The sequence below is a fragment of the Phoenix dactylifera genome, unplaced genomic scaffold (assembly GCF_009389715.1).
Source record: "Phoenix dactylifera cultivar Barhee BC4 unplaced genomic scaffold, palm_55x_up_171113_PBpolish2nd_filt_p 000254F, whole genome shotgun sequence".
Classification (NCBI taxonomy): domain Eukaryota; kingdom Viridiplantae; phylum Streptophyta; class Magnoliopsida; order Arecales; family Arecaceae; genus Phoenix; species Phoenix dactylifera.
Genome location: NW_024067747.1, coordinates 530,460 through 558,217, shown reverse-complemented (window position 1 = coordinate 558,217; position 27,758 = coordinate 530,460). Strand labels below are relative to the sequence as shown.

The window sequence follows — 27,758 nt, the reverse complement described above, 5'->3', positions numbered from 1 at the left end:
TGTGGGCCCACCTGGGTGGCCAAGGAAGCCATCTTTGGAAATGGTGGCTTCATGTGATTAAGATGCATGGAAATAGCTGTTAATATAAAGTAGATCCCTTGAAGAGTCAAAATAGGGTTATGCTATTATTGTCAAGGATGATCTTTATTTTTTCTTGTTATATATGTATATATAAAATCTGGATATTGTTGAGGGCTTGTTCTTGCCCAATAGAGCACATGTTAATTGGTTTTCCTACAGAGATTAGGAATTCTAGTAAAAGAAGTAATTTTAGGATATTGGGAGTCAATTGCTTCTTCAAAAGGTCTGCTTGTTTGTTAGAGGTGTGTTGGGTGCTTATTTGGAGCTAACAATTAGATTGTCAAATTCTGTTGTATAAGATTTATCTAGCCTATATTTTGTTATGCTAAAGGGACAAGGTGCTGAGATTCAATTATCACTAGAGTCACAAAAGTTTGGTCTTATTAGCATTGCACCATGGTTTTAGTGGCTTTTGGCTAGAATCACGGATCCTAGATCTGCTAGCTAAGATGAAATATGGAATCTAAGGTTGTTTTGGTGTAGTTACAACTTCTGGAAAATTGTTTTTTCATGAAATGTGAGTGGACTTTCATTTTCTTTTCTTTTTTCTTTTTAAAAAATTCCATGATGTCCTAAGGTGGATTCAATTTCACGACATTTGTTATCTCTGTTTAAAATAAAAGCTGTATGAATGAGCGTTCAGAATTTATCAATATGCTTGAAGTATAAATAATAGAAAATTGTTTCTACAACATATCTTGATTAGAGTGTGCAGTGAGGAGTGAAAGGATGAGTGTGCCGGTGGATGGAAGCTGTATGCCTATCTACCTACCTGTCCAAGCTGATAAATAATGGTTATGATTCAGAGGTTATGGTTAAAAACTTAGAAGTTTCTTATGAATTGACCATGCAGCAATGCTTTTACAACATGTCTATTTAATATCTTTCAATAAAACCATTATATTCAAGTTCTATCTAGTTAAACAGTCAAGCTCTTACTTTGAGGTTCATGAACTCAGTTTTGGCATCAATTTCAGCCCAATCAAATGATTTTCGGTTTTGGTAGCCTTGAATCTACCTTTGGTAATTTGTATATGAAAATCATAAAAAAATTCCAAAAGTATTAGCCAGTATTAGGAGAAAAATAAAATAATTCATCAAAATAGATTTTACACCTTTATATCATTTTTCTTGGAGACCTCTGAATGTATTGTTTTGGTGGTTTGACATTGGAAAATAAGCAAAAAAAAAAGGTGACAGTTTTCACAATAGAATGTTATAGTCATGATTAGAGTGTAACATATCATTTTCTAGTTACATTCTTTCTGTTTTTCTGAGATTATCATTGTCAATTTTCGTATTTGTGGGAGGATACCAGAGAAGCCTAATACATATTTGTTGGTCTCAATCATATGTAGAGACAATTAAGTTGGTAGACATCATTGCCATGCTGGTTATGAAGCATGGCTCTCACAAGGAATTGATTTAAAATGAATTTGGGTCTCTTCATGGGTGTGTGAGTTCCAATGTGATGGTTAAAACCAATTAACTGAGCTAACAATCATATCCTTATGTTGAATGACTTATAGGTCGCATTTGGATGCTATATAGTTAACCACCTCTTGGCTAATTTTAGTCTTGGTATTCACCCCTTAATTAGCTAACCAGCAAATAAAGTTGTTGGTTGTTTGGTTGATACTCACCGTCGGACCATTAATACCAATATTACAAAAAGTGAAGTGATGGTAATAAAGAAACAGTAAAAATGTCACTCTTGGATAACAATGATAGAGAAACAGAGGTTTGAGGGGCTGGTGGGATGGTTAAAGTTGTACCCTTTCTAGGAAATAACTTTAACCTGGTTATGTACTTGTCCATTAACTAGGTATAGTTATTCACTTTTTTATTTTTTTGTGGGGTGTTTGGCTGGTTAGCTGGATAATCCCATGTTATCCACCCTCTAACCAGCATTCAAACATAGTCAGAGAGTGTAGAGAAACTTTACTATTCTAGAATCAGGTAGTGTTGCAAGTATCCTTCATCATTCCTCACTCTCTTCCTCTCTCTCTTTCTTTCTTCCCACGCCCACCAAAGGAGACGCCAAAAGTGCCTATAGGTAGAGTATCATATGGATAGAATATTTGATTCCTACCAACTTCAAAAACCCACATCTACTGCAAGACAAACTTTGATAATTGCTAAAGGACAAATTTAACTATTCTAGAAGGAAGAACCAAGTGGAATGAAGAATATTTATTCTAAGTGGGATAACTAAATAGAATAAAATTGGGAATAGAATTGTGCTATAAACACCAAGAATTCTCAAAACACTTTCTTTTTTTTCCAATGGAGATACCTGTTTATTACTTGATGGATCAATTCATTCGACATCCCCTTGTATCTGTGTTTGCCAATCACCCACTAGGTGGGATTAACTATATTCTTTCAAGTCAGTTGATGCTGTACGTAATCTGGCTCTTTGTAAAATTGCTTGCTCTGAAAACAAACTATACCACTAAAGCCTTGAAGAACGATCAAATTCTGTCCTGCCACTGCAACTGCAGTTGGAAAGTTGGCTTCCGATCATGTCCAGTTGTTTTTTTGGACAAGCTGCGTTCATTGATTATGGATGTGCATCCTATATTTAAATGACCGACATGTTAAACTCAGATCTTTCACCATTGGCCTATGAGAGAGGCCCCTAGTTATTATAATTTTTTTGCCAACTCCATAATATTTATTACTCATATGTTTTTTTTTAATATGGAAAAATGTTGTTTATAAGTTTAATTCCATGGTTGGTGAAGTTATGTCATATGCTGTCTTCGCCGTAGCGAGAAATAGGGGCGGCAAAACCTGACTCAAAACTCCCAGCCTGCATGAAAACAGGTTCTAGTTGATCACTTAAATTTGGATCGGAAACGAGTTAAACTGGAATCAACCTATGAATAAACGAACTGTTTGAGTTTAGCTCCTGAACCCGGTGGGTAATGTAAGTCAAAATATATCAGACTTTTGAAGTATAACAAAGCTAGCAATATCACTTGCATGAAGATACACTCATCAGGATGGCAACTATGGAGCTATATGACAAGAAAACAGGCAAAGAAGTAAATTTTCATAACCTAATTTATTCTTGTTACTACATTTTAGTTAGTTCATCATTAATTAGTTCTTGTTTGTGATATATCCTAAATTTCTTATTTTTGTACTTATAATGATATCTTCAGAGTTAAATATAATATTTTTATTTGTGATATTTGCATGCTATGGTCTGCTTTTTTTTTTTATATATATATATATATGTGTTTATGTATAATTGATGGGCGAAAATTTAAATGATTTGCTTGGTAGGTGCCCAAATATGGGTTTACATTTTCTGACCCGATTATTTGGTTTGGGAGGTTTGTGACTGAAAATATTTATATATTTAGCATAGGAAATAAGAAATACATCTACAAATTTTAATAAATATTGAAATTTTTATACTAGTCAACATTCTCTCTGTCTAAACATTTTCAAAAAAATTCAGTGAAAGATAGATAAAGAATATAAAAATTATTCAAATCCTTATTTCTATAAAATTTTTGGTATTGTTGAAAGTTTCGAGTTGTGTTCGTGGCGGAGGGACTTCTCCGCTCTCTGCCCACATATATATATATATATATATATATATATATATATATATATATATATATATATATATATATATATATATATATATATATATATATATATATATATATATATATATATAAAATTTTTTTGCCCCGGGGGAGCAACCAGCATCTATGCTGCCACTTCACATACATTTTGGTAGATGGTAGATTATTTTAATTAGAAAATGTTTTAGATTTAAGACTTGTATTCAAAGAAGGGAACGTGAGGATTGAGGAAGAGTATTTTGGAAAGATGACTCATATCCTTCTAGCGAGATTGTTTTCCTTTCTACGGGCATGTATCCTTTTCTTGTATTTTGGAGGTTCGCATTCAGCAAAACTTCTTCAAAATGGAAAACTCGTTTCCCAGCACCCATATCACTGCTTTCCAAATTTTTCCCCAAAGAAATTAGTGCCGTTTGGGCAATATTATAACATGCGCATGACATTCGGACCCATACAGGGCATCCTAAACAAAAGAGGCTCCTACAAGTGAGGTTTTTTTTTTCGGTTTCGTTTTTTAAAGAGAAACATGGATCCAAGCAGAGAACATGTTTAGTTACCTATTCTGCTTCTTATCTTTTTAAATAATTTTTATTATTTCTGAAAAAAATAGAAGTGAAGATTTTTTATTTTTATTTTTAAATAGTGGATTTCACTTCTCTTTAATTCTTTCAGCTCAACCTCCCGGTATCGGATTCGCCCTTCCGCCTCCTCAAGGACTTTGCCACCACCCTCCTTCTCTCCCCCACTCCCGCTGCCGCCTCTTCGTGACTTCCTCTGCTTGCTCGCCGTTATCCTCCTCAATCTGGCCATCTCTTCCATCCATTCATTTGTTGAGTCTTAACATCCATCTTTTGTCGTTGTTTGTTTGTTCTTTCATTCTCGATATCTATTTGTTCATTATCAGTATCCGTCTTCTATCGTTATCCACTCGTTCGGCCATTCTCTCTGAAGCAACGGTGTCTATCTGTTTTTAGCATCAGTCGGCTCCGATCAAGCGTGCTTCCATTCGAGCGACTTTTGTTGTATCGTTCTCGGTTGCTTTCTTTCCCTACTCTCCACCTCTAATGTTCCATATTTCCGACTTCTACCAAAGCCTTTCATTTTTATTATTTAAAAAAATATATTTTTCATTACGAAGAAATCTAACAAAAATAAAAATAATTATTTTAAAAAATAAAATAGTTGAAACGATGCCAAGTGCACTCTATGCTTTCTTTCTTTCTTTCATATTTTTTTGTCTTTTTTTCACTTTTGTCTTTTCTCGGTAACAAAAAGATTATTCACAAACTTTTAGCAGCTTGTTCTCAAAACAACACAAATTTTTATCGGCTACAGTTCTAGGACTAGTGAGCCACTGATTGCATCCTGGGTCCAGCGAAATCAGGATTAGGTTGCTCTGTGGTCGCAGTTCTAGCACGTGGATAGTTCCATCGCCATATGATTTGCCCTTCACTCGATTGGACCACTCCAAGTTGGGAATGGTGCCGTCCGATATGAAGGACTCGATGAAATACCAACAAGGCATCTGAGATATTCTTTTCCCGTCTTGATCTCCAAAACTCCAGGATCGTCCCAAAGCCCTCCATGTTCTTCCATCCAATCCGAAGTCCTCGTTTCCTACCACATACCAGTGCCACGTCAGACGATATCATCTCATCCTATCCAGCCGGTAGATGAAGGTCCACAAGATAACTCTCCTCCTCTCTGCCACTCATTCTACAATTAATCCTCCACTCATCCTTCACATTGCAAACACCACCCTTGCATGTATATATTTATATATACATTACTGAATTCCTGTCAACCTCCCCTTGCAGTAGCCTCAGAACTATTGCAGCGGTATCAAATCCCACCAGAGTCAGGTATCAAAGAGAGAGAAGCTAGACGATGGCCAGCTTGACCGCAGCAGCAGTCACCATCCCCTCCTTCACCGGCCTGAAGGCCGGCACAGCCGCTGCACGGGTCGGCAGCAGCGCTGCCGCGGGGTCGAAGGCGCCGGTTGCGATGGCCGTGTCACCCCGTGCATCTCTCAAGGAGGTCGGTGTGGCTGTGGCAGCCACCGCTGCAAGCGCTGTTCTGGCGGGCAACGCTCTCGCCATTGATGTGCTCCTTGGAGGCAGCGATGGCTCGCTCGCTTTCGTCCCTAGCGACTTCTCGGTTGCTCCAGGGGAGACCATCGTGTTCAAGAACAACGCAGGGTTCCCCCACAACGTCGTGTTCGATGAGGACGAGATCCCATCGGGTGTCGATGCATCTGCCATCTCCATGAGCGATGAGGACCTCCTCAATGCCCCGGGGGAGACCTACACCGTGACCTTGAAGGAGAAGGGGACCTACACCTTCTACTGTACTCCTCACCAGGGTGCTGGGATGGTGGGAAAAGTGACCGTTAATTAGGTTGTCGTGTCTTGTACCTTATGGTTCCTTTTTTCTTTTTTCTTTTTGTTTGAACTGGTGGTCATTTAATTTCTAGTCTTGAGGAGAGTGGATGGATGTATTGAAGTACTATATATCCATTGAGTTACTAAAGGAGGGCTGGTGTTCTTCGTTTTCGTGATTTCTAATCCTTGTATACTTCATTATCTTCTAGTACGGCCCCGCCTCTCTCTCTCTCGCTCGCTCTCTATCTGTGGGTGCAGAAAAGCATGATGGTAAGCTTCGCATATAGCATAATTAAATTTTGGAGATGGATAGGATTCAAGGAACATGTCCATGTTTGGCCTCATCATTGCAAAATAGCTTAAGAGGACTCCAATTCTCTGTATTAGAAGAACAATGTTTACAAGCAAGATCATGGTGTCTGCTGCGTATCCACAAGAAATTGGCTTACTAATTCTCACAAAAAATTCATATCAAGTAAGGGACACAAGCTTTGAGAGGCTGAAGCAAAGTTAGAACTCAAGATTACAAATCGAATGCAATATTCATTCTATCAATTGCATCCTTTTATAGTTTACAAGCATAGATTACATTGTGAGGATACAAAGAAGCAATAATTCTAACAACACTCTATTCCCACACAACTGTGTCTAACATGGGGCAAGAAAACTATCGAATTTCCAATACCAAAGAAACCTTATTGTACCTAGATTCTGAACAATAGGTTAGATTGGGAATACTACATTGTCCTTCTTATCCTTCTCTTCTTCAGACAGGGATAACTGATTTCCCCCTTTGTTCTTTCATGTTCTCATCAGCCATGGGGATGCTACATTGTCAATGTATCAGGGAGAGAAGTAGCTGCTCCTAAAATTTTACCACCAACATCAGGAAAGCACTCTTGGTTGGGCAGGGGACCAACCTTACCATCGATTTCCACCTTGATTGGGTACTTGAGAAGGTGTCCTGTTAATGGTCTCGCCTCCTCTGCAGAGTATCTCGCCCAGTTCTCATCGGCTATCTCATTTACAGATTTCACACACTCCAGGCTGCTGGGCTCTTTGAAGAGGTCATCTACAGTGCCTAGATGCTCGGCCCACAGTGACATCCTATATCCATATACCTGCATCACAAATTTCCATCATTTCTATGAATATACATTTAGAATATGTGAAAATAGCCCAATCTCAATGTAATCAGTCTGCATATGCTTTCTAAGAGATTTGGAGTCTGTCCAGCATAAAAATACCAGAAAGGGTGTTGGAATTATTATCCTGCCACAGAAATTTAACTCTAACAGGATCTCCAATGGTTGCTGGAGTTGCCATGGTTTTCATCAAAAGCTTCTATAGTGGTTTTAAGCCAGGATGGCAGGCTCTAGCACAACGAACCTTGGTGGTGGTTCACTAGAACATAGAGCTTACACTCAAAGAATGAGTAGGATACCAGGCTAGGGCTGCACCCATGTATGAAGATCTACAAAAACTAAAACCAATGTATGCATTCCATTGATTCTGGATGCCGAAGCTAGGAACCTCAACTTTCCTATTGGCAGTCTCGAAGGTCAGGCTTCATATCCTTTAATTGGAATGAAGTGTTCATGGGAGACTACCTCAGCATTTGATATTTCAGAGTGCTTTTTACGACAGAGATCCCAGTGGATTTTCTTCTACAAAGAGATCTTTATGTTGATACCAAAAGTCGTCTATCTTATATATATGACCTGATATGCCTCGCCTTGGTCGGGCCAATTCCCGGCGGCGACATGACCTATTGTGCTTCCGTTAACAAAGCTAGAATATTTTGTCATAGATAACAATCTCCAGTAAATGTTAATTTATAGAATAATACCAAAGAAAATTACATATAGTTAGATGCATAATATACTTGGTCCAGCTAGTGATTGCAGAAAGCACGTTCTTGTTTACTGAGCTGCAATAGTAATTCAATGATACAAAAAGAAGCAAAATATGAGAATAATGTCACCAACCTGGCCATGCGGATGTCTGTTTTTCTCAAGCCATGTATGATGGGGCTGATATGCACCCATAGCTATTTCAGTATCTCTTGAACCAGCTAGAGATCTCTGATTGATATTGGCAGAACCCAGAATCACATACTCATCATCTACTATCATTCCCTTTGCATGAACATAAATCATGAACCGTCGATATCTTTGGCAAAGGGCCTGATTACATTTGAAACAGAGTGAGAAAATGATTTGAATGGGAAACTTGACAAAAAATAATCTGGTCACAACTACTACTTGAAAAGGAGAAAAATGCTAAACTAGCAGAAGCCCAGATGAAAACTCAGGGTTAGCACTTGTTTAGGAGGTAAAGGGTCACTAGTCTGGGTGGCAGACCCTCCTACAAAGCATTAGTGTCACTGACCCTGATTTTTCAGGGTTGTTCATCAGGGCTCATGCTAGTTTAGAACTTTTCTGAAACGAGCAAACATACACACATCGCGTGCGCATAACTCTTGGTATGCCGTGAAGTTTACGCATTATTTGTGCTAGCAAGGTAGATGATCTAGAGCAACATATGTGCATCTTGATGCAACATAATAAAAAGTTGTCTATGCAAGCCAATAAATATAGCATATGAATAACATCAATGAGGATATTGCAGCACCTGTAGCAAACACTGAAGAAAAAAGAAATCAGAAAGCCAAAGAGCAGGGTCAACAGGGGAAAAATGAGGAGCAATTACGAATGTTCAATTAGGTTCAACAATAGGCAGATCAGCTCTTTTTTAACACAAAATTAAGGTACTCATATCCAGTACCGCTGCACTTTGTTTGGAAGGTTGATCATCTGATGGTGAGTCGCCCTTGGGCAATTCTTCCCTATTGCCAAGACAGTAGAAATTTAGGTAATCTTGCGGATGTGCATTTTCAACATTCATGGATTTGAGCTCCTGTCCAATGATTTCATACATCATCTGTATAGTCTGGCCCTGCAAGGTCCACAGCTAAAAGTTATGACCATTTCAACATTAAAAATAAAGATGGGAAAAAAAAACTCAAGCAGAGAATTGGTAGGTCATATCAACATTAATCATCAATCAAATTTCTTGTCATATGATGAATATCCTCAATTTTATCCAATTATAGCTGTGCTGGAACTAAAAAGATAATCAGTTGTCAAGTCACACATGGTACTGATGATTCTTCACTCTGAAGTATTAATGCAGATAAACAACTAATATAATGAGCTCACAGGATAGATACTAGGTGCTTTGGATAAAAGTGGAGCACTTGTGTGTAGGTGTGTGTAAAGATACTAACCAGTGCAAAAATACTGACCACAACTTGAAGAAAATTCAATTGTAATAATGATCCATCAGCTAAAAGAATGATTCGAAAATTTCCAAGCTAACAAGGTTTGTTATACTGGTATTGAGCACTATTCCAATTATCAGCACTACGGGTCAGTATGGTATATAGCTGTAACAACACATGGTATGCTGCTGGAATGTGAGACAGCAGCTATACCGTGTATCCATACAGCAATGTATGGATCCCCCATACCATTTTAGTACTTTACTAGTAATGGTATAGTGTACCTACCATGTATCTGGCAGTACGGGTTGGTACAACAAACCTTGCTGCTTATACAACAAGAAGATACTGGATGCAAAATTTTGATGTCATGAAGTAGATTCTAATTGTGACCTTGGCACAATGGTAGGATTGCTCCACTACGACCTGGAGGTCACGTATTTGAAATTCAGAAACAGTCTCTCAGCATGTGGGGGGGTAAGTTGATGGACATTTGACCTTTCCTTGATGCTGAAATGGCTAGAGCCTCATGACTGGTCCTCCTTTTTCTTATGAAATAGATTCTAATTAAGGCAAGACATCCAAACACATTGATCAAGTTATACGAACAGCCATGATTTTTGTGTTCTAATTATCAACACCATGCCTTACACGTCCAATTGCTACACAGGTAAAAACATGGTATTGTGATCATCAGGCTTCTTAAACTTTCAAATTATAATAAATAGCATAATTTGTTAATTTCAACAGTTCTTTATCATTAGACACAGATAGAATTCAGCCTCAAACCCCCCTTATAAAATTCTAGCTCAACACTATAAAATATACAGATAGTCTCTTTATCTTTCCTTACATGTGTATAAGTAGTATAATGGTATAACTATAACTATGTAGTTTAGGAATTTCATTTAAGAATAGTAATAGAATACATATGACTTTTAAAAGGAAATACTACCTGCCAAAAAAGAATTTCTTGAACCGAGGAAGCAGTTGGGACTCCTTCAGGCCACATTGGTATAACTATGTACACTGCAAATCGCTCTCCATCTCTAATTTTGCTAGCAACCTTTAAGGCTAATTCCATTGGTATCAAATTATCAGCATCTGTCGATGGCAAACAAAGCTGTAAGTAGAGAAGCTTTAATAGATTGTTCAAGTACAAAATATTTAGAAATACATTTTGATGTACACTAAAACTGTTCTTGCAATTTTAGTGGAACATATGGATGCCCAAAAATTATTTGAAGTACAAAGGCCAGAAAAGAACCAAGATAGATAACTGAATGATAAGCGGATCTGTAATGCTTGATAATATTTCATCAATTTATATGCCAATAAAGATATAAATATAGAAACTTTAATATATAATAATACAAGTAGTAAATACTAAAAAACACATACATCATTATCCACAATACGGCCTTGTTCCTTAGCTGTTATTGTTGGTCAGAATAACCATTATGATGCAAAAAATTGATTGCGGGATGTTAAAAACAAATGGCAACTTAGAAAAGCTGTTAAGAAAGAAAATCAACAAATAGACATCTGTCAGTAAAATTTCATATTATTTTATAGATGAAGGCTTCATAGGCACTCTTTGTAAATTTCCTGTTAACTAGGAAGCATTGTCCCATTTTATGACATAGACTTTCTAGATCAAGGAATAGATTCATCAAGGCACATGAACTATAAATGAATGGCCCTGAATCTGAAGTCCTGGCCAGGGAAACTACAGCCAGAACAGAAACTTACCACAAAACTTAGGAAAACATATAAAGCAATTAAAAAACTTTACCACTACTCATTAAGAGAGTAAACCATCTAGATTCTGACACTCAGAAATAGACCAAGCATGCCTGCTTTGCAACCAAATCCACCTTCACCGCTATTCCAAATAAATGTTACAGAATTTGGAAATTCCATGCTAGAGTCTCAATATATTAAACTAAATTATCCCAAGCTGGCTTTGGGCCTGAAACTTAAATGAGTTGGATCTTTCATTATTAAGTCCTACTTTTCCAAAATATGCTCAAGCTTGGCTAGACTCCTTTGGTTTTTTAATAGCTGAGGTTTGAATTAGCTTGGTTCATGTGTTATCAAGCTGGCTTTAATTCTGCACAACCATAACTTTTGGAACTAATAATTTAATATCACAAAAAAAGCCATAAAACAAGTCAACATTCATGGATATAAGGATGTTTGTAGCCCAATAGCATGCCAATGGTACACATGTAACAAATATTGATCAGTCTGAACAAAGCCTAGCCCAACCTAGTTCTGCATGGGTTGTTTTGTTAATTGAACCCAATCTAGGGCTTGAACCCTGCTAATGGGCCCAACATTTATCATAATCTTGGCTCATAGAGCATCTCACTTTTGAGCTAGCCAAACTTACTTGGCTTGTTGACAACCTTATTCAAAGTGGCACACGCACCCATAATTTTTTCGGAATTTTACATGATATTGCCTTTTATTGTATATTGTTATACTATGCATCACCAATAAACCTTTTTGAAGGCAAAATATAATCAGCACTCCTTAAAACCGAAATTAGCACCTATTTGCTTCAGAGTCTTATCTTATTTACAATTGCATGTACTTGTTGAAACTTGCAATGGACTAGTCTGCTGTAATGTGCTCAACAAACTCTTTTGCTTCCATACTTGCATGCCTAAGTCTGATAATGACAAGTATTATACATAAGTTGAGGGCTCCAACCATACACGATATGGAGTAAAGGCAAACTGGGAACAGGATAAGATATCCCCTCTTTTCATATTGATTTCTACCTCTGCACAAGACTACCAATAATAACTACTGAATATCTTTGGCAATTCCATTTCAAACAACTAACAGCACAAAATTTCCACCATATCTTATTATTAGTTTTCAATTAGCACATTAAGAGTGCCTCACAATTAAAATAACTGTCTGATATGATTAACCTGGCAAATGACCCTGGCTTAAAACCCTCCCCACATGAAAAGGGTAGAATTATTACAGGGGTAAACATGTAGCTAGCCTAGAGATATAATGAACTAAAATAGGATAGTGTCAAACCCATTATTACTTAGAAGTAGGCCAACAGTAAAAGATAATTATGATGATATAATTATCCATCATCAGAGGCAATAACCCAAATGTACAAGTGCAGTTGGCTATGGCCTTATCATGCAACATATAGAACATGATAACATACATATCATTGCATATGCATGTATGAAGTATTACATAAACCAATATCTTTAGTTACATGAGACATCACGACTTATTTGGTGCATTCTTGCTGATCATTTCTTTCAATCCATACAATTATTTGCTTAGTTGTATAAGATGGAGTTTTTGCATGTGTTCAGTACGCGGACTCCTTACTGTTACCTAATAGAACGAGATTCCTCTGTAATCACATATGTCCAATACTTTGCTCAGAAAAAATACATTAAGTCCTTGTCAAGCACTTGCTCTCCAAGGTTCAGCTCCAGAATGATAACAATGTTATCAATTTTTATCAAGATTTGTATAGATAAATAGATACACTTGACTTGGAAGTTGAACTAAATAAAAACTTGGTTAATTTCCAGGAAGCGCCACTATCCACAAGACTAAAGCACAAACTCAGTCTGATAAAGCTAAAAAACCAAAAATGACGGTACTAGAATATAATATATACATGTCTTCTACACATTTACTATTTAGCGTGATTTGTAGCTCATGGCAAGAGTTCTTTGGAATTGTACAGATCTTCTTTCTCATGTTTTGTCTTCAATATGTGATTAGCGAAAAGCAGTCAACTTCGATTTTCTGAAGCCAAAAGATACAGTACAATAAGAGCTCAATAGAAACTACGACGGCCAAAGCAAAATATTAATAAGTCAACATGATACATAAAGGTCAGCTAACTAAATATTCAAACAAAAATGTCTGACTGCACTAAGATAACTACCTAATCTCCATGAATCAATTGAAGGTGATGCAAAAGCAACACAATTGTTAGTTATGATGCTAATTGGAGGCAGTTACATTATTTAGGAATAGCTGTTAAGGAAAAAATTTTAACATGCTACTTCATAAAAATGTTCCCAAGTTGAGGTCATAAGGTTTAGAAAATTCGCATCTATACTTCAGAAAAGAGGACTGCTTAGTGGAATACAAACACTGAAACAAAGTGTTCCAAACCTGCATTTTTGTAGGATGACCAACTGTAAGATGAACCAAGAAAATACTGATTTTCGATATAAATGAAGTGTTGCGCAGATCTGATTGCCCTTACATATGCTGTATGGATGCTCTTATCAATCACTAGATTCTTTTGACAAACAAGGTTCTGCAGTAGTCCATAAAATTATTAGTTAATAGGACCTGATTAGTAATTTAGGCATAACATATAGTTTTTTAATGGTACTGGGGCTAATAAATACTAATAAGAATTTTATAGAAACAAGAAACATGGGATTAGGCATAATCAAGCACGCAACAAGTAGTAGCTACTGGATAGTCAATTGATGAATCATAGCAGAAGGCTAACCTTCTCCAAAGCTTCATGAACATCCTTAGGAAATCCTTTAACTGATCCAGAGTCTATAGATCGGAAAACCTAACACATCACAGAAAATTAATTAGATTTCTTTAAGCAAAACTAGAGTCAAGAGAGAATTTGCATGTGGGCAAACTGTTATACAACCTGTACATGCCAATTTTCAGAATCTTCTTCCTCGGAAACCCAAAGGTTTGGATCATCATTTGGAACTGTAGGTGAAGGACTTACTATCCATGAAATGCGTTCTAGCTTTATTAGTGCATCATCACTCCAGCGAGATACTTTTCTAAAATGTTTCCCAAACTCCCGCCATTTTGTTGCCCTCCGCCAGCGCTGCTCAAAATTTGTAAGAATATCATATGCAGCAGGACCTTCAATTTTGCAGTGTAAATCATGCCATGGCTGTCTCGGGCCTTTTGTTGCGTCCTGCACATAACCAGAAGAGAAAGAAAGCATGTGCTAGTTTAAAATCTCATCTCATTGCAATAGGAACACATACAAGTGGCCTGCTGGATTCATAGAATAGATAAAAATGAACTTAACATGTTGACACATGTCAAAAACAAAAAATATTTATCACTCATTACATGTGCGCACGTGTTTGCATATCCATATCAGTGTGTATCAACTATATATACAGACCACTAACAATAATAAAGAATGCACATTTACAAAATTAAGAAGTAATAACCACAAAATATCAGCAGGTTTTTGAGTTAGTTGGCATTTGTGAATTGGAGGTTCATGTCTCAGGTGTCCAAAAGAGGTATTTGACATCAATTTTAATGTCAATAATGACACTTCTGTCCAAGAATGCAGTACAGCAATTGAATTTTGTAAACAAGAAAGTTATATTATAACCATTGAAGTACTAGGACATATGATCAAAGTATTGGAGATTAAAAAAAAAGAATTTATCTAGTCTATGTGGAACCATTTATAGTATTATTCTACGGAAATCTTGTTCTGCTGCAAAATAAACCTTGAGTAACTAACGAGTTATCAACCAAACAAATTGTAATAAACAAGTTCATGTGGACTTTTTGCACATGCAATGTTTTCCCAAGTCACATAAAGTTTGGTTAACTTCTACAATCACATAGTTTTATTATTACAACTTATACGCCCAGAAGAACATATATGGGCATTCTAATGTATCTCTTTCCTTCCTAATGTGCATACTTCCGGCAACTGTCTAGCGTACATGCCTGACAATCATATTCATGTTGCTATGTGAATCATGCATACTGATATTAAGTCAATCCAATAACAAGTATCCAAATGGAAAGAGCTATTAGTTTCAAGAAACCATTATATCACTTGTATTTTTAGCATGTTCTGGAATTGATAAACTACTTTTGAAATGTGTGTGCAAATTTCAAATGCCTCCTATCACATATTACATATTTTGACAAGAAAAAGACTAAGAATGCATATAGAAGGCAGTACCAAGGCAATAGTAGTTGGAAGCTAATAATCTAATATGCCTAATTTTCCAATTTTGAGAGTAAACTTGCTGTTTCAAAACCTGAAGTCTAGCTAACTAAACAAGTTTGGCAAGGTATATGGAAAAAAGGAGGTAAGAACTTCAAAGAAGGAACGTCAAGGAGAAATATACTCACAGCAAATGTGGGGTTGTGAAAGTCATTCAAAAATACACTGTCAAGTTCAGAAAAAATTCTATGCTGCGGTGTATCATAGCGGCCATCACAAAGATCAAGACCTCCCATGAAAGCCGTGATTTTTCGGTTATTTCGAGAAGCTTGTGTATCAACCAATAAACATTTCTGGTGGTGTGTAAAGAGGGTCCCAACAACCTGCACAAAGATGTTATAAGAAAAAATGGCTACTCCACAGGCGAGGGGGAAAACAGTTACTTGAAAGAACACCAAAAATACATTTTTTACTCATTGGATAAATTCTCTATTGAATTTTACCTAATAATAGCCATCCATATGTTCCCTAAATGACTGCAGTATGGCTTCCGTTGGTCCATTTGGCTGTTGCTTCTTCAAGCTCAAAATCATCTACTTGGTCGCATCTAATAGTTTCATGTCTTGCATCATGCAAAACCAGCACCTTGACCACTTCTTTGGTCTAAATGTTCTCAAGACAAGGCTATACTAGACCTATGGGTTGGACCAGGCATAATGTATGAAATCATTTGACACTGATGATCTTTCTGTCAAAATGGATGAACTTGCTGAACAGATCTGTTTGAGATGGAGTGACCAGGTTATTTTCCATAAGCTAGGCCTTAGAAAATAAGGGATTTTTGCATATATACCCATCAGAAATGCTTCTTGCTTGTTTATCCTTCAAAAAGTGAAATATGCGTAAATATTCCTCAAAAAATGTGACCGTACTACATATATTAGCTTGAATTCCTTTTTGGATTTTTGCTTATATACTCCTCCAAAGGTGCTTAGTTATTATTCTTTTGTTAAAAAATAATAACAGACTTAAAACAAATAACAGACTTACAATATTGGCACAGAATATTACTAATACCACTTAAAATTTTCAAAACAAGTATATAATAAATCCGAAATTATTCATTCACAAGTGAAGTTATCTTTCATCCTAGTCAAACTAAGCTTAAAACTACAACCAGGCACGAAGGGTAGACAGATAACTTAACATCTAACTTTCAAACTTTTAGACAAGTATATATACATTTCAGCTTTTAAAGAGTAAATACACAAATAAGGAAGTTTTAAGGGGTATATTATGCAAAAATCCCCTTATAGAGTTACATATATCCTCATCCCAGAGATACAATAATCGGTATATGATAACTAGATAAGACAACCTGACATGGATTCAAGTCATGATAAGCAATGCTTGAAACAAGTAAAAGAACTGAATAACAAAAAGCAACTTTCGACGTGCATCAAATATACTTCCCATAGGACAACATTATATGCAACATCATCATTACATTATCAGTGTTTTAAACTAGTAAAAGTACACTAGTTCATAAAACAAGAGTATGTTGGTTAAGCAATTATGATCAATAAGAACATCAAAAAGACCAATCTAGTTTCTTGGTATTAATTATGTCACCTGGGAATGTTCCATATAGTTCAATTCAAGGTATGCCACAAGATACCATATTGGGTGATATGAAACATACCGTACTATATTGGTACATGGTATGGGGGCATACCAACATTCGGTACACCGAACTGGCACCTGTACCGAGTGTACAGACACTGTAATTTGGTGGCATCGGTAATGGAGCCCAATACCGAGACGGTGTACCTTGGTTCAATTGTTTATACTTGGTCCAAACTATAAAACAAACCCTTGGAATAAATACCAACTGAGATCCTAACTAAAACAGGAACAAATATAATTCTATCCTAATTTTCCATCAATTTTATTGTAAATCTGCCAAAATGGTACTTTACCATTCTTTACGTAGGGTAAAATTTTATAACCCCTTCAGATAAATCAATACTAGTTTAATATGAAACAACCTTCAAAATAAAATTACCAGGCTTTTGCTGGAACCCAGTGAAACCAAACCACATTTAGAAATCCCCAAGTATTGCCCAAAAATCTCCAGGTGGCTATTGGTGTTTGCATTTTGACATACCTTTGCTGCTTCATGAATACATTGATTTATTAAATCATAGCACAATAAATATTTATAAGAGCAGACCGTAGCCTTCTCCCAGAGTATGATTATATGAAATTATAATCATACTTAATAATAATCTTAGATCATTCATGGTCCATGCTATTAGAAATTGTAAATGGGCAAGAATTGGATGAAAGCAGTCAAAACAAAGGGAAACAGCAAAAACATGTTGAGCTCAAGTTTGGCTGGATCATAACCAGAATTGAGGCTCTAAACCTTGGGCGTGTCCATACTTTCAGTTCCACTGGAGTTCCAGAAAAGAATCACTTAGTTTTCACTAAAATGTAAGATAATATTACTTGAAGAATTAAATCTAATATAGATAGCCATATTATCAGCAAAGTGGTCTTTTAAACACTTTTAGTCTTCATGCCTATTCAGTTAACATAAGTACACCATAAAATATTTGACAGAAGTAAAAGCATGATTTGAAGCCTGCCTGCTGCTTGAACATGCTAAGTTTGCTGCTGGCATAACGAGGTGACAGCACACAAATGACAGAAGAATGCTTGAAAAATTTTCGAGTATCTTCGTCATGAGTTTGCATCACTCCTCCCTGCAAAAGACACCAAAATACCAAATTTAGGCACATCAATCAATTTCATCAATACACAAAAAGGAAAAGAAAAAAAAATAAAATGGTCACGACAAGTTTATCAAGTTATGAGGCATGACAGATTCTGACTTCTTTGATTATTGCTATAAATATGAACTTCTCTTGGAATGGTCATTGTTGAGGAACAGCAAGAATCACTGCAAGCCAATTGAAGATTCCTAGAGAGAAGGCAGAGTCGGTATTTTAGATACAATGCTATAATTAATGGCAAATGCAATGGTCAAGAATGCCTCAGGCCCTCAGATGTGCCTAGACTAAATACATGAGATACAAGCTTCAAATTGTTTGGAAGGTCAACATGAAGCAAGCATACATACATGATAATGGAGTGTTGTTAAAAGAAGGAAAATCCATAGGGATGTGGAAGATGGAGATTGCACACAGGACTTGTGACTATATATCCAGTGTCGTTATCAACATATGCCATTGAAGTGGACTTGAAAATGGTTCAAAACTATGCATTGAGAAACTCAATGGAAAGAATGAGTTGATTTTACAATCAGCCATCAAACAAATGCCAACTGCTTAAAACTTAGCACCAAACTTTTAAGCAGGACAACTTTTGAAGGTGCCATGAAACTAGAAGGCTAGTCCATCAATGAAAAGACCTGCAGTCGAGAAGCAACCCTGCAAAATTCTCTTGGACTTGGAAAAGTCTAAATAGCAAAGAAATCTAACAAGGTTATTTAGGGAACTACATCCATCAATTGATGTGAACACAGATTACAGGCTGAAAAGGCCAACTATTAAGTGCCAACACAGAATCAGAGTGGGGCTCATGTGTTAGAAGGAAACTGTATTTAGTGTAGACAACTAAATCTCAGAATCTCCATGTCAGACTATACCCTGAAGTATGAAAGACTAGAGCCCAGATTACTAGATATGTGTTTTTTCCATCCTTGGAATTAGGAATCTCAAGGGCTCAAATATTTGGAGTTGATTGACTCTTAGCAAAATTTGACAATTTTAGGATCATCTAGACAAGAATTGAAGGTAGGAACTGGAGATGGCACATAAGAGGGGTCTGCAACTTGATATAAATTTAGAACTTCTTTGCAAATGGGATCAGTTATACTAGGGCACTCGCGACATTAATGTCTAGAACTTTGATGCATCATCAGACAGATAAAACAGATAATAGGATGAGCAATGAGAAACTAGTGGTAGAATATCTATCTACAGACGGTATGTTTTGAAAGTTTGGCCAATGGCTCAACCCACACTAGGGGAGATTACTTCTCCACAGATTTCCCCTGCGAAATTAGACAATTTTGATGTGCAAAATTGCATGGCGTAGGACAAAATTGACATGAATGCTACCACCATCATTAATCCTAACCTGAAACTACATGTTAGGTTTGCTTGACACTAACATGTGCTGCAACTACTACGGTCAAGAATGTTTCTACTCTTGCAAAGAATCGAACTGTGTGGTCATACTGTTTTGAGAAAAAAATTATCATGTGGACTCATTAATTATCATTCAGAATGAACAAAATGAGCAACAGGGCCGGCTCAAGAAACAGATTGCGGGTTTAGGAAAACCAAACTGGCAGCATCCTAAGCATGAAATGGAAGGTATTAAAAGGTTATTAAATCAAGTCTATCAAAAAGTAATAGTCATTAACTAATGATTCACATATAATAGATTGAGTGCCATACCGTTCTAATGAAGAATTTATCATGCGAGGTCTTATCGTCCCAAACTAGCAAGCATACCCGAACCCCTTCTTGTGACTTGTACTTGAGCAGCTCCCCCAATGTGAAATTCTCCACCCCAGGCGGCAGCGGCCGGGTCGGCTCCCTCACCAGCTTCACCTTGTCATAGACAGACCAACCGACGATATAGATCAAATGATGGGCCTCAAGAATGGCATGGCAGATGTCCTCCCAGCACCTATTGTGCTCAAAATTCGTTTCTTTTTCCAGCTCGATCTCAGGGAGCTCCCCCTCCCTCACATGGGCGTCCTGGTAGAGCCTCACCAGCCCCCCCTTTCGGACCGGGAAGTAGGTGTCCCTCACGCCGAGCTTCTCGGGGTCGCCGGCGACGCCATGGTCGTAGATGGGGTTTCCGTCGACAGGCCTGTACTGAAAGGAGACGAGGAGGGCGGTCTCCAACTTTGGGGGCTTGCCGGAGGGGCCGAGGACGGGGTACCAGTCCCGGACGAGGTCGCCGGAGGCGACGAGGGCAGTGGGGATGAAGACGGTGCCGATGAGCTCGGCGCCGAAGACATCGTTGTCCTTGACGTGGAAAACAATGAAGGGGGAGCGGTGGGCGAGGGGGATCTTGAAGTGCTCGTTCCACTTGGGGTCCTGGGAGTTGAGGATGACGCGGGTGCGGGCGACGGTGGCGCCGGCGATGGAGACGGTGACGTAGGGGTCGCTGGTGATGATCTTGGGGTGGCGGCGGTGGTGGTGGGGTGGGCGGTGGGAGCGGGTGCAGGAGGTGGGGGAGGGGGGGCGGCAGGCTGCGAAGCAGCGGCGGAGGTGCTCCGATAACATGTCCATGTTGGGAAGGCGGCGGGCCTCCAGTATCCAGAGGTCGAGGTCGCCGTGGAGGAGGACGGGAGGCTCTTCCGGGGAGGAGCCATCGGCGGCGGCCACCCCCGCCGCGGCGGAGGCGGGGGTCTCCGAGGCGTCGGGATCCATGGGGAGTGTTGGCAGAGACGGGAGGGATCTACGAAGAAGAAGAAGGAGAAGAGTAGGCGATTGGAAGCATTACGTTGGCCCTTTTTGCGCCAAGCAATCGCTGTTGCCAGAAAAAGGAACTAAAATCCGGGAGAAAATTTGCAACTTTTTGGACCAAAAAAGGTTTTAGGGGAGAAGAGAAGAGTCTTTAGAAAAAAAACGGAGAAGAGAGAGAGAGAGAGAGAGAGAGAGAGAGAGAGAGAGGGAGGGAGAGAAGCGAGTAAGGAAGAAGGCGGTAAAAGCTGAGACGCGGGGGGGGGGGGGGGGGGGATGAGCGTGCGGCAACGACCACCGCGTAACGGTCAGATGGGGGTGGATGCTTTACGATTCGCGAGGATAAGTTGATGACTTGATGCGGTTCGTCAGATGCATCGCCACCGCCTAAACACGGATCTCAGAGTAGAAGTGCGGGGCCTGCGGTTGAGATTTCGCTTTCTGGGGGGGAATCGACGTTGGAGAAACGGTGGCGATCTCGACAACGACATGTCGCGCCGGACGGAGGGATCCTAGGTTCCGGACTCCCGCATGGAAATATCGCTATGCGAGAGAGCAAATCCGTCGTCGAAGTCCACGCGTCGTGGATCCGCGTCCTGGTCGTGGGCCCCACATGGCAGGTCACGCGATCCGCAAAGCTTCATGGCTCTCGAGACTGATAATATCACGAGCGTCAATACAGCATCAGATGGCGGTCCTTTTGTTTTCTTTGCGAAATACAGGGATCAAATGGTCAGGCAACTCTGGAAATTGAAACACCCGGACGGGAAGGGGTGGCGGGGCCGTTCAATTTGTGGGGCTCAACGGCTATGTTTATCCACACTTGGCGTGATAGCTATTGCACGGAAAAAATGAGACAAACGGGGGGAAAAATCGCAAGATGCGGTGGTGACAAGTTAATAAGGTCCACTTCTGAGCACGTGTAAGATTTGAATTATATTTTTAATTCCCCTTCCATGTGTCATGATAGAAGAATCCGTTGCGCCACGTCAACCGTTACATAATTAGGTGCAATGAACTAATTTTTTTTGAAGTAGTGGTCAAATAAGTGCCTTCCACTCGTGCAAGTAGCTTTAACATGCGGTAGGGGAGCGAGACCCAACAATCTTGTGAGTTGTAATGTCCTTGTACACAATGATGATTCATGAGGATATTAAGACGTTTAGTTTATAATTAATTTGCAACATGTTGGCAAAATCATGGATTTATATATATGTCCTCATATACTATGGTGAGTCATGATATATTGAAATTGACAGGATTAACGTGAGGATGCAATTTCAAACCCAGTAAAAGGTGATATGATTTGGATGCCACGAACTAGTTTTTCAAGCTTGAGCGAAATGAAATGTGCATAAGATCCTTTTTACACCTTGATAGTTGCATCTACATGCATATAAATTTACAATTTTACAAGGAAAAAAAAAAAGCTAATGTTGCTATCATGTTGCAAAATTTTGAAGCAATACAGGAAAAAAAAAGTGATTCTACGTCCGGCAACAATAGCGACAAAGAAAGAAAAAAAGTGACATAAAGCATTAAGGTAAGAAAAGCTCTGCATTAGAAGATTCTTTGATTAAATTATTTATTGTAGCATATCAGTAATTCTTCAGCTAGATGGCTGTCCCGTCTCTCTCTCTCTCTCTCTGAGCAAAAGCGCCGAATGTGTTGAATCTTTAGGCGATGTGAAAGCTCTGCTGTTGTTAATGGACTTGTAAAAATCTCTTCTACAGCATCACAAGAAGATAACAACTAGTATATGCGCATATACCGAGAGGATTTTCGTATCATTCATGGATATGTACGAATATATGTTTAGCTCTATATTAATTATATGCTAAAAATTTTGGATGCTTATACGGTATTAAAAAAATTAAATAATATTTTCTACTTGATCTTTTTGAATGAAGCCCAGATTATTATATGAAAAGTAAAAGAAGTATTGAAACATTTTGACCATGAGCAAAAAGCAAATATAAGTTAGTGAGACAAAAACCATTGCTTGGTAGCATATAAAGGACTCTACTTCTTAGATAAAATGGATTCCGCCGCGACTGGAATGGGACGCAAACCATTCTAATCCATTCAAGAATCGCAAGATAACCATCTCCCATTCCGGTTCAAGGAATTCTTCTTCTTGAAAAGATGTAAAAATAATAAAGAAGTTACATGTGATTTTATAAAGCTTACAGGTCCAAAACAGAGTATTGCTTAAGCTTCATTCAAAACTTGGTTTTAGAGAATTGCAAATGTACAGGTCCAAACACTCACACATGATTTTCTTTGAAGGGCATATGTTTGTAACTTGTGAGAGAGCTAGGGGCCTGTGCGATATAACGAGAGGAAATGCTCATGCTGACCTTATAGAATGAATATATTATAATAGAGAAAGTTCACCTTGGCTGTAAGCCTTAAAGCTTTCCATACAGAGCAAGATCTTGTGCGAAGCTTTATGTGGGGTTTTTTTTAGCATGCACGGCGTGGCAGAAGCATCCATGTATGACGTGCGATATTGCTAGCTCCTTGGTCAATGGGCGAGAGAGGAAGTTAGAACATGCACATAGGCGGAGATGGATCTTGGAAGCCTGTTTTCCAACTAGTCCATAAGCTAATTACTAAGTCTTAGTTTCACCCAAGCTTCATCTTGGTCATGCATAAATCACCCAGATTCGAATCCATAAATAGTGACAATTGTCCTATAAAACTCGCTTTCGCTGCAGCTCTAATGGATTCGTTAATCAAGCCACTGCTTATGAGTCGTTGTCTCATTTTTTAACAGATATGCGGTCAGAGATCATATTCTCCTCTCACTGCATGGGAGCTTACAGTTTTATACTCTATTTCGCTCTCCAATGGGGGGTTATTTTCATCTTTTCCTCATGGTATTACTTCGTTATCAATTATCTAAAAGTATTTAGCCTTGCAATATGGTCCTTGCAGGTTCACATATGATTCCACACGCCCTATACTCTTTAGGCTATAGCGTAAGCGTGGCTCTTTTATTTTTGTAGTAAAAACAACATTTCATATAGTTCTCACATGACTACAGCCAAACAAATCAATAGAAAGAAAATGATACAAGGAAGAAGGGATATCAGCCCTCGTCCAAATAAACTTACCAGAGTGCCGAGCCACGAAGGAGACAACTCAATCTGCAGCTCTGTTTGTCTTCTGAAACATGTGAGATGCCTGGAAGTACTCTATCTCCCTGACCAGTCTCCGGGTCTCACCAATCAATGGGTGGCCATCCCCATAGCGATCTACACCCCATATCCAGTCAATCACCATGGAGGAATCTCCCTTTAGGTGTATCCTATCAGCTCTAAGTACTCTTTTCGCATAAGAAATGTCCTTCTAGGCTGCCTATAAGCGTGACTCTTTCGGCTACCGGACCATGCATTGAGCTGTCCGCTCCTGTTGGGTTTAAAAGAAATTCTTCCATGATAAGGACAACTGTCGATGAGATACTAAAGAATGAGGAGGTGAAGCCATGTAAGTTGTTGACAGGATCCTAGCGTTTGGGATGAAAATGCACCAAGTGATTTGTCCAAGCTGTCCAATTCATATACGGGCCATTTTATGGTTGCGTGGGGTTGGAGGAAATTGGGTCAAATTCAGCCTAGCCTGGGTTGGGCTACGAGTGGAAACGCATTATAATTGGATCAGGCTCAGATTAGGTTGGATTGCTCAAGCCTGCATCCTGAACTCAATGATCAATCCAGTTTTAATTCAAGTTGGTATTTGTCCACCAAAGCCCCATCCCATTTGATAAATCTTTATACTTCATCCAAGTGATTTCTTTTCAGAAAAATGGAGGGGGAACCCACCACACATTTCCAAACCAAGCATGCAGCCTTATTCTTGGATAGCATGATCATTCTTTGTGACTAATGGCAAGATAAAGTGTTGATCAGGCATGGAGTCACCATGGGCCACTTGCATTGACAAGATGTGACACTGAAGTAGCCTATTTGGACCCATGCATTCTTTCTGGGCAATTAATTGATCTTCTCTGTTTGAAAGGAAAAAAAAAATGCAAGGTTGACTAGTGGGTACTCCTCAGAGAGAGCTAACTACTAATAAGATAAGGAATGCTAGATTCTGGTCGGGCTTTACCCTTCCTTTTTTGGAAAAAAAAGAGCAGGAAAAAAATTTATATTCGCTTTTCTTGAAGGATGACAAACTTTATCTGAGTTAGATGTGCAGCCGGTACCGGGCGGAGAACATCCAAGTTGAACTCTTGATGCGGATAGGAAATATAGTTAGTCACTTAGAAGACATGTCCACATATTTACTTTGCAAAATTTTTGTAACAATTATTTTCTTGAGCTGATCATTTAACCAAAAATTTGATGAATCAATAAAGTAAATCATGAAACCCAATCTAATCTTTAACTTGATCCAAATACAGATTAAGCTTGAGCCATATAAAATCCAATCTAACCCAACCTGGTTGGAGCTGGCTATATGGTGCAAAAAAATTGGAGGTTTACATAGCCTATATGGTATTTTAAGTTTCAAAAAAAATTAAAAAATTCTTTAAAGTTTATGCTTATTATATTTATACTCAATAGTTTGTAAAACCTACATTTATACCCAATTAAATTAATGATGTTAGTAAATCCGTTTACTTTACATGAAAAGTTAAAATTGCCTCCGAATGAGGAAGAGGATATATGCATTTTTTTAGGTCCTGAGGTGGCGATTATATTATGTGAGGCTATTTTGGTCATTTTAAAAAAATTTCCAATGTGGCATTTAGGTTTTTTTAAAATTAATAATATGATTAACATTCCATTATGTTATGGGTTAAAGTATTAAATTAAAATAAATCTTAGAAGGATGAGCATAGATTTTTCATACTATTATAATTTATTCCTAATTTCTAATCTCTGAGAAGTTTTTGTAATTTACTTTTAAATTCTTTTATATTGAATAAAAAAATAAAATAGTCATAAGCCACCTCAAATTTCATCAAAAAAAATAAATGAGAAGAAAAATGAAAAAACAAACTCTAAAAACAGCGGTCCAAACAAATCAAGATGACCAATTCTCCAATGGAAAAGGCATCTTACTCGCCAAGTTCCAGAAAAAACAACTAAGAAATGTGAGGCCACACAGAGATGGTTCCCATGAAACAGGGGCGGCCCAATACATTTGGGGGCCTAAGGCGAATCCAATAAATGAGGCCTTTTTTTTTAATAATAATTTTTTTAATAAATATAAAATATTAAAAAAATGATATGAAAATGGATAGCTATCAAGTACACTATTTCAACAAAGGTACATGAATCTAACAAAGATAGGCCAGAAATCTTTTTAATTTAATATTATTTTTGAATGGAAATGCAGAAAAGTAATTATCCTAAAAGAAGGGCCATAAAACTGATTAAATAACTGAGATAATGCTTGGCAATTTTGTTTATCATGTCAAGCAAGAGCGGAATAGGAAAAGGTCATCCCATGGCACTTCATGGTCAAGGTAAAGAAAAGAATTTCTCCAGGAGCTTCTTTATAAAAGAAAGTAGGGGCATTATGGAAAATTGACTCCATCTAATTAATAAAAGTCCCATCCCTCCATCTCCCCTTCAAGTGAGTACCCAAGCAGCAACCGCAACATCACAGCACAGCAGCCATTCAACCCCCTCCCTCCTTCTCTCTCTACCACCCAAGTGGGGAGAAGAAACCGAGAGGAGAAAATTAAAAGAATCTCCACCCTCCAAGAAGTCCATTTCCAATCCCCCTTTCTTCCTGATGGCCCAGCTGGATCAGGAGTAATGTGAGGGAAGGAAAACCAAGACCAAAACCAAACAAGAGAAGGGATGAAAGGTAAGAGTGGCTTCAGGCATGTATCAAGCCAACCAAATCCCTCCTCTCTCTCTCTCTCTCTCTCCATCCAAAACAAAACTACCGTCCCCAACTTCCTAAATTTTCCCTCTGCAGGCCAAAAAACTCTCCACCTCCCTTCCATCAAGGGGGAAGACTCGTAGCCAGCTCATCCCGTTTTATATGGGGCCTTTGCTTCCTTTTGGTCACGGTCTCTCTCTCTCTCTCTCTCTCTCTCTCTTCACCTTCCGGGGGTCTTCCGTTGGCCCGGGGCCTTAGGCGACCGCCTCAGTCGCCTAAGGCTCGGGCCGGCCCTGCCATGAAATCACCCCCTACATGCATTTATAGAATAAAAAAACAAAATACAGAAATATAAGACAAATTGCAGCAGATTATGCACATGAACAAACAATCTTGGCACATGAAATGAAGACCATAGTCAATGGAGGTGGCACAAAAACTGCACTCACAGGAGGCATGGCTTGTTCTTAGTTTGAAGGTATCGTAACTACTCAAGCTGTAGCCACTGTAGTTCAGGAAGGCATGAAACTCATTGGAGCCCATGAGAACTTTGTGTTATATATGATCCTTTGATCTATTTTTATATTTTGCTGTGAGTATCATCCCTAAGATTTAGGTGGTCAGGCTCCTCTCCATATGCTTAAATATGGTCTTAAAAAATTTGGAGGAGTTTGGCAAGGTCATATCCATGCATCGCTTGCTCAAGAGGTCCCATCTCAGTGGCCAAAATAAGCTTGACAGTTGAAATCTGCCTTTGTACCTTAATTAATGAGTGTCCAAGTGGCCATTCCCAAAAAGGCCCTTTGATTATTAGGAATCTTAAAGGAAGTAGCGAACGAGAAGAGGGCATAGTCATGAGTCATGACAGGCACAGCAATCCGCACAATTCAGCTGCAATGATTGAGAATTAGGAAAAAAAATCAGAAAATTAGTCAAACATTTGGATAACAAAGAATTAAGAGAAGATAAGAATATATATATAAATATTTTTTAAGCATAGGAGAGGTGAAAAAAATGATAACATAAATCATCATCGCTAGCAACTGAATATGGCATCACGAAATTGTAACGCCCAAAAAT

The 27,758-nt window shown here is 38.3% G+C and overlaps 2 protein-coding genes across 2 annotated transcripts; one reads left to right on the top strand and one right to left on the bottom strand.

The window, feature by feature from the left end:
- Positions 1–5,443: 5,443 nt before the first annotated feature.
- Positions 5,444–6,278, top strand: LOC103718918 (plastocyanin). Its single transcript, XM_008807931.4, has one exon. The coding sequence runs from the start codon at positions 5,574–5,576 to the stop codon at positions 6,081–6,083; it is 510 nt and encodes a 169-aa protein (XP_008806153.1). The 5' UTR covers positions 5,444–5,573; the 3' UTR covers positions 6,084–6,278.
- On the bottom strand, positions 6,126–21,035 carry LOC103718919 (phospholipase D delta). The gene is made up of 10 exons (XM_008807932.4): positions 19,812–21,035; positions 17,973–18,089; positions 15,510–15,704; positions 14,032–14,313; positions 13,876–13,944; positions 13,527–13,674; positions 10,306–10,454; positions 8,855–9,025; positions 8,056–8,253; positions 6,126–7,188 (listed from the first exon to the last, which is right to left on the bottom strand). Exons 1-10 carry the CDS (start codon positions 20,796–20,798, stop codon positions 6,895–6,897), a joined length of 2,610 nt encoding a protein of 869 aa, XP_008806154.1. The 5' UTR covers positions 20,799–21,035; the 3' UTR covers positions 6,126–6,894.
- Positions 21,036–27,758: the final 6,723 nt, after the last annotated feature.

Coding starts and splice junctions, on each gene's coding strand:
- LOC103718918 (XM_008807931.4), top strand. CDS start 5,574: ATGGCCAGCTTGACCGCAGCAGCAGTCACCATCCCCTCCTTCACCGGC.
- LOC103718919 (XM_008807932.4), bottom strand. CDS start 20,798: ATGGATCCCGACGCCTCGGAGACCCCCGCCTCCGCCGCGGCGGGGGTG. Junction 9,026..10,305: donor AAGAAATTCTTTTTTGGCAG/GTAGTATTTCCT, acceptor TGGACCTTGCAG/GGCCAGACTATACAGATGAT. Junction 8,254..8,854: donor CTTCCAAACAAAGTGCAGCG/GTACTGGATATG, acceptor AAATGTAATCAG/GCCCTTTGCCAAAGATATCG.